This window comes from Cicer arietinum, chromosome 5 (assembly GCF_000331145.2).
Source record: "Cicer arietinum cultivar CDC Frontier isolate Library 1 chromosome 5, Cicar.CDCFrontier_v2.0, whole genome shotgun sequence".
In the NCBI taxonomy this organism is placed as follows: Eukaryota; Viridiplantae; Streptophyta; class Magnoliopsida; order Fabales; family Fabaceae; genus Cicer; species Cicer arietinum.
Window position 1 is genome coordinate 23,734,982 of NC_021164.2, and position 8,158 is coordinate 23,743,139.

The 8,158-nt window shown below is 34.3% G+C and overlaps 1 protein-coding gene across 1 annotated transcript; it reads right to left on the reverse strand.

Moving 5' to 3' along the window:
* Positions 1–602: 602 nt before the first annotated feature.
* LOC101503628 (uncharacterized) lies at positions 603–1,331 on the reverse strand. Its single transcript, XM_004499872.1, has 2 exons — positions 1,044–1,331; positions 603–902 (listed from the first exon to the last, which is right to left on the reverse strand). The coding sequence occupies exons 1-2, from the start codon at positions 1,329–1,331 to the stop codon at positions 603–605; spliced, it is 588 nt and encodes a 195-aa protein (XP_004499929.1).
* Positions 1,332–8,158: the final 6,827 nt, after the last annotated feature.

Here is an 8,158-nt window from a genome sequence, read left to right on the forward strand (position 1 = left end):
TCAAAATATTATCTGGTCCAATCTTAAACTCAATTGTACTATCAGGTCCCTCTTCTCTTGGATTATTGCGTCATCTTGAAAATTCGCAATGTCTTCAAGTAGACCACTCAAAATCTTAATCATTATGAATTTCAAAATTCCCGGTGCAAACTGTACGTCCAAGTGTAGGTCTCTAAATACTTCCCACAACTCTTGTTGTCTAGCCATTACTACTGAAGACACTGACACACTCCTTCTACTCAACGCATCAACCACCACATTTTCCTTCCCAGGGTGGTACTACAATGTGAAATCAAAATCCTTGAGAGTCTCCATCCATTTTCTCTGACACATGTTCAATTCCTTCTGAAAATAGTTTTCTGAATATCTCCTTCTCCTACTCGAATCTGATGGTAAACTGACTTCAAATCAATCTTCAAAAACACTACAACTCCTCTCAACTGATCCATCAAATCATTGATATGTGGTAAAGGATAACGATCCTTAATAGTTTCCTTATTAAGTTGCCTATAATCCACACATAAGTACGAGATTTTGTCCTTCTTCTTAACTAACAATATTGGAGCTCCCCATGGTGACACACTTGATCTAATAAATCCTTTCTACAATAAATCTTCAATTTGGCCCCTGAGCTCATTCAATTCAAATGGCGACATCCGATACGGCACAATCGAAATAGGTCCAATTCCAGGGTGTAGATCAATGAAGAACTCCACCTCTCTTACTGATGGTAATCCTGAAATTTCTGTTGGAAATACGTCAGGGTACTCCTTGACAAGCACCACGTCTTCTATGCTCACATTTATCTTTCCCTCCATGTTAGCTGATGAAAGAAACTCTTGAGTTCCTTCTTTCAGTGACACTCTGAGTTTGTTAGCAGCTAGATACTTAATGACTCCTGGCTCAGGGAAAAGAACCAATTTGCAAGCACAATCCAAGACTACATAATGATACGACATCCAATCCATACTAAGAATGACCTTGAGTGGTTGTAGAGGTAAACAAATCAAATTAATCAAGAAATCCCTATTATGGATAGTTACTTGACAATGTAAACATGCAATATTTACGGTCAAAGTCTTAGTAGATATGGAAACAACCAAATCAAAAGGCAGAGAAGACGCATATAACTTCAAACGGTTCACACAATCCATAACAATGAAGGAATGGTTTGCCCTCGAATCAAAAAGTGCAGTTAGAGTGTTACTTGAAATCTCATTGTCTCGTTGGATCAAATTGCTAGATTTATTTCCAGCTTCAGCACCCATGCTATAAACGTGTCCCTTAGCAGTACGACGAGTATCCCTTGTTACATTCATTGTTGGTTCCATTTTCGGAGCCTTGCAATCCCTTGCAAAGTGCCTTGGATTTTGGCAATTGTTCTCTTAGAGGTACAAGCATTAGCATAATGTCCTTCTTCCCCATATCGAAAATATCGAATCACTTGTCCCAATTTTCTTCCAAAGTTCTGGTTCACCGGGCGATTCTGACCCCTATTGTTGTTATGTGGTCGATTATAGGGCTTAACAACTTGTTTTTCTTTATTGTTCTGATGGTTCACCCGACTATCCCCCCCCTAAGCTAAGGTTCCCTCCTCAGTTGGCCCTCTTGTTCTTCATGTCCTCAACTTCTCTACATTTCTCCACTAAAACTTGGAAACCCTGAATTTCCAATGACATGATAAAGTTTTGAATCTCATACTTCAATCTATTTTGGAAACGGTGACAAATGAATTGTTCATCAACCTCTTCACGGAAAAACCTAAAGTGCCTTGACAACGACTCAACTGTCATGTTTCCCTAGTACAATTTAAGAAAATCATCACCCAACTTAGTCTTGATACTCATCGGAAAGTATTTGTCTAACAACTTACTTTTGAACGACTCCCAATTCACCTCCTCATGAGCTAATCCCATCAGAAGCCTTGTACTTATCCACCAATATTCAGCATCCCCTAGTAGCAGATACGTAGCATAGTTGACCTTCACCCCTGCCTGACAATTAATCATTTCGAATATATTTTCCACTTCCTGAATCCAATGGTCAGCTTTTTCTGGACTCTCATCACCCCTGAACTTTGGAGGATTGTGACGACGAAAATCTTCCAATCCCCTTGACTCAGCAGCACAGATCTCTTTTTCCCTTTTCTCCAGATCTCGCAGAGTCTTTGCAGATGTTTGTGCAGCAACAGAAGTAGACACGTTATTCATTCATTCAGCCATTTGATCATCCCTGTTGATGTTGACTCTTGAAGTGTTGTTCCTTCTTAGAGGCATTATTTCCTACAAAACCAACATCAAGAAGAAATCTCAACACCACTTAGAAGAATTCCAACAACTCAAACAACTTACCTCAACGCATGATCAGATAACGACTCCCAACTTACAGGTCAACCTACAATCTAACCAAAGCTTTGATACCACAATGTAACACTCTGATATTTAACAGCGCGAGTGCATTTTTTATTTTAAACAAATTAATAAAATATTATGTTGTAGCACAAATGACAAGAGTCATAATAATTACATCATATATACGAACAAGCAAAAATAGTTTTTGGGCCAATAGTCTACAATATACAAATAGGAAATACACCGGGGCTATGAGACCTATCAGACATCGCTCATACCCCTGGGGTATTCTCGATAGACACTTGCACAAAAGTATTGTTCCAAGAATGTTATCCCCCCATGGTCACGTCAAAAATAAAATGGAACATGAACCTACCAAACAAAAGTCAACTGTCAATATATGTTATAGATACAGTCATCCCAACACAAAATAAGTACAACCACCAAAAGAAAGACATTGAGTCCCTATACAACAAAAACTAATATGATCATCCACTAGTAACTACAATAAAAAGGGTGACCTCCACACACTCCACAAGTTCCTTCTAACGCAATATCTCTCCTCGAAGTAACTTCCTCCTCATCAACATTCGTAGGAAGATCAGTCTCCTCAAAAGTGAGATCCACTCACGAGATATGTGGCTTCGACGGTGTTGGAATATCAAAACAGTCCACTAATTTAGTGATAGTTGATAAGGGATCATTCACCGGAAGTAGAAGCTCTGACTCGACCCGCCTAGACGGTCCTGCAATATCTCTTCCCACTAGCATCGACCCCTTATCCTTCCCGCCAGTCCCCGACCTAACCACTGTATCCTCAGCTCCTATGGTGGCCTCCGCCTCAACTTTAATTGAGGAATCTTTTGCATCTTCCCATGCTCCATTCATCTCGAGCACCAATCCTAAGGGTATCAGATAGTCGATCCTCTCGTGAGTGAGCTCCATGAGATATACTGCCCCAGTTCTCCTACTTGTCCTCACTACCCTCCTCGTATAAGTAGCACTGCTTGAGATGGGGTCGTATATCCAAGCAGTCGATGAATGTCGGTCAGGGAAGTCTAACGACGTTTCCGTTTTCAAGGTAATAGTAGGTGAAATGAACTTAGGTATCATTTGAGGGAAAAGCCCAATTTCCACAATAATGTAAAGGGTCACCAATCGAAATTAACAAATAACATTTAACACTTACGTCATAAAGACAAACAATAACACTTAGCAATTACGGCATGATAACAAACACTTTTGTACTTTTTATTTTTGAACTTTTTCATAGGAACCTTATAACATTGCAACTTTATGATGTTCATAAATTTGCAGTTTGAATTTATTCAGGTTGGACTATTGTGATCTTTTGTGACTTCAACTCTCATTTATTTCTTTGATAGCTTATTTGTTAAGCATATTAGTTTTATATCTTATCAAAGTGAACATCCTTTTTTGACTTAAATTATCTTGTCAAAGTCTTGAAGATTCTTCTTCTTAATCTTTATGGCTCATTGAAGTATAATTCTCTTATTGATTTGGTGTAGGAACACGACCTTGTTCTTTTGAATTTTTTTTTAAGTGTGAACGTATTTTCTTATGTTCAAGATAGAACATTCTACACTTTCAGTGTTGAACATTCTGAAGTTTGTTATGACAGTGTTTCTTTAATTCAACTTTTTTCTTTTGTGTTTAATCTTGTACGACTTTTTGATCTTAATAAAGTCGTTTAAAAACACAAATTAGATAACAAGTTATATCAAAATGTCTTAATCATTCAGGTTTGTTATCATTGAAATTTCATAGGGGATTTTGCCTCAAAAAACCTTAGTTTACCTCAGTTTTTTCCTTTGTCCTTGCTATGAAATTTGTTATCTATCTTGTGTACACCTTTCTAAATTTTTAATCGTTTTTAGTATTCCTTGTGTTATTTACTTTTATTTGACGATAAAAGGGGGAATATGTTTTAAGAACAATTTAACTTTGAGTTTATTTCACTTAAAAACTCCTTTTTAAAATCCAAAATCCCTTGTCATAATATCATTTACCACTTTCTTTCTTTTAGTATGCTCATATTAAGGGGGACTTTTACTTTGAATCACTTTATGTAGCATATATTATACATTTAAAAGAAAAATTATTCACAAAAATAGATGGTTGTCATCATCAAAAACTGGACAATTGTCAGAACAAAGTTGGTTTGGAGAATAATGACCCTTGATTATTTTGATGATAACAAAATTAATTTGTGGGATACATTTATTGTGTTAACGAATTTGTTTAAGCGTGCAGACCTTCTGTGAATACTTTTAAAGGCTTTACGATGCATCCTCTATTGATTAAAGAAAATAAATTAAGAAATTATGGCAATATTTTGAAGAATCTGTAAAAACTATGTCATACTCTGATCATAACATTCTCAATGCGCCTTTGGTGAATCTGACAAAGCTCAATCTGATAATTCTAGAAAGCTAACTTTTGTAAGTCAACATTTTGACAAATTCAACTTTTGTAAGTCAAACATCTGAGCCCAAGACTCTAAAGAAGCCAAGATCTCAACATTATTTGTTCATCAAAGTTGTACCTACCCTTTGAGTCAAAAAGGACATGACAACCTATGATAATTCAATCATCTGGTTTTCTTGCCATTTTTCTCAAGATACACTGAATCAATTATGGAGATGTATGTCGACAAGTTTTAAATGTTGATTCAATATTTCTAAAGATTCTACATGATCCATGTTTTGCATATTGATTTTATGCAATCACAACAATAGTCAGAAACACTAATTATTTTAGAGTTTCTCTAAAAAAAGGACTTGTGATCTTCACTGCAAAATACAACACATACGAGAAACCTATTATAGACATACATCAACGTGTAAAAACTTTGTATTATTTTTTAGTGGTGAAAAACATCAAATACATTATGAGAGTATACCTTGTAAACACTCTTGTAAGAGTTATTCAGAAGACAAACTTAAACACTTTTTGCAACTTAACACAGTAGTGGTTGTTGCTCTCAACATATTGACTGTACTAAGCTAGAATGTTGATAAAACTTAAACACAATCACATTGACTAGTATGTGTTCAATGTGAGTTACAATTCAATGTTACAAGGAAAGGGTTTGAATGAGTTAGTATGTGTGTGATTTATGAAGCATTAAAGGATCAGTCATGGTAAGGAAAATACACGTTAAATTTATATTGGCTCACCCATACTTGGGCTACGTCTAATCCTCACCCTTAGTGAAAATTTCCAATATAGTGCTAGAGACAACGTCTCAATTCCAACACTTACACAAGTCTTTAAACGTGATATTTCTCTCATATATTTTATCAACTTTAGCATGCTTACACTACAACATTTATGATCTATGGAAACACTTTTTTAAATAGCATGTATAAAATATTCCCTCAAAGTCGCTAAGACAACATTTTACGTTTGTTGCCAGCATTATTTTTGCACTTAGATAATTGGCAACGCTCGTATATGAGACACCAACAAATGTTCCCTATTCTGTTTGGGAATATTTTTTCCAATTTTGGAAATATTTTTCAAACGTTGTAGTGTTACAATTCTTCTTCTTAATCACACAAGACTTATTAGCAATAACAGTTGAAACTAAGTCTCTTTTACAACCCAAAAGATGACTTCATAAAGTTTACAAATAATATTCAGATTTTGCATCAAGATTTTTGAATTTGACTTGGATTGAATAGATCTTCACACTCGTGTATACTATAGATTTGATGATCTAAGATGATCTTTGAATGTGTTTGATGAACTTTTAATCAATTTTCTTTACTTTTGTGATAAGTGAGTTATATCTTGATCTCATTTCTTTAATTATTTTTTCTTGAGATCTTTTATGTATATGTAAGTTGTGAGTGAACTTCAGTAAGTTCTAAGGGCCTTCATGTGTTTGTTGGGCACAAGTTCATACACACGGTATCCTTTAAAGATGAAGATGTTAACAGTTTTATGAACATTTTGAACTTTAAGTAATCTTTATTATATTTGTTGGGTTTTTATGTTTAGTCTAGGGGAGAGAAAAAATGACATTAATGAAAAGTACAATTATATTATCACCCTTTCGATCACTTTTGTACCATTAAAATGAACCGTCTAATCTTACAACTTTTTTTATGTTGATAAAGTTTCTATTTGAATTTATTCAAGATGGATGATTGTGATCTTTTTGGACTTTAAATTTCATTTATTCCTTTTATAGCGTACTTATCATATCATGAGTCCTTGCTTATCAAGTGAATATTCTTCTTTGTTTTAAATGATCTTGTGTAAATCTTGAAGATTCTTTTTCTTAATTTTTATGCCTCATATAAATGAGATTATTTTACTAATTCAATTCAGGAATATGACCTTGTTCATTTGACTTATTTCTTTAAGTGTGAACATATTGTCTTATGTTTAAGACAATACCTTCCGATCTTCTAGTGCCAATTTTACGGAAGTCTGTTATGAGAATATTTCTTGAATTCCGTTTGTTTCTTTTATGGTTATTCTTCTATGAATTTTGTAAGACCCTTAATTTTAAATCCTAAATTATACAATTTTAGGGTATTCAGTGTTGAAGTTCTTAGGCTTTTAGCCTAGTTTTTGGTAATTAGTGGGTTAAATGCCAAAAATATATTTTTGGAAATTGGATTAAAAGTATTTGTCGAAAAATAATTTATTTATGTTACGAAGAATTGGACACCAGAGAGTTTTGTTAAAAATATCACTTGTCGCTGAAAATTTTATCTGTCAATTGAGTTGCGACGAGAGTAGATATTTTTATCAAAATGGTTTAAGAAGTGATAATTTTCATAAATATCTAGATATTTAGGTATTTATTGGTTTAGGTTTAATTATTATATATATATATATATTATATATTATATATTTTTTTTATTATATATATATATATATATATATATATGTATTAGAAAGGAATGAAAGGAACAGAGAAAGAAAACAAAAATGTTTCCTTCGTTCCCTGCCTTGCGTCACTTCTTCTTCATCCTTCTTTCTTCTCCTTTTGTTTTCTTTCTTTTGCTTCAAGAAATGAAATCCAAGGCTTAGTGGGTGAGAAAGAAAAGAGCTCCCAGCTTCCTTCTTCTTCTTTGATTCGAAAACGAAGAAAAACGGTGTTAGGGGTTTTGAAAACCGTCAATCACAAACCTCCACTTTTCTCCGATGTTTGAGCTTCGTTTCGCGAAGAGATAGAAGGGAAAGTTGCTCACCTCCACTCTACGGTGCTAGTGAACTAACTTTGGAAGCGACGTCGCGAGCGAAGATTTTATCGGAATTACTCGCGGTACCGTAATCGCTCGCTAAAGCTAACGTTAAGGTAAGGGCTCCTTCCAAACTTTTAGTTTGCATTTAGGGACTTATATGTGGTTGTGTGGAAAAGAAATTTGTTAGGATTGAAGTGTAGATTTGAGGAAAATGAATTTAATGCTTTTATGGTGAAATTTTAGAGTTGGGTTTTGGTGATATTGATGGGTGTTTCATGGAAAATGAATTTAAATCATTTATGTGTGGTTTTGAGGAAATGAAATTTGATGTGTTTGAGTGGTGGGTTGAGATAATTTGGTGGTTGTCGTGTTTGACGTGTTCATAATTAATATTTATAAATTTTGAGATGTGTTTGTGTGGATTTTGTGGAAAAATGAATTGATGTGATTTGGTGTGAATTGTGGGTTGAATTTGAGAATATGTCTCAGTATGTTCTGTGTGGAATTTGAAAATCATTAGAGTTAAACGAATATTAAAAATGGGAAATCTTTTAATATCTCTGTTTACTTAATGTTTGTTGT

Bases quoted from the DNA above. Each gene is read 5' to 3' on its own strand.
- LOC101503628 (XM_004499872.1), bottom strand. From the start codon at position 1,331: ATGGAACCAACAATGAATGTAACAAGGGATACTCGTCGTACTGCTAAG. The intron at 903-1,043 runs GTAACTATCCAT...CTTTTCCCTGAG, and splicing joins TTGCATGTTTACATTGTCAA to CCAGGAGTCATTAAGTATCT.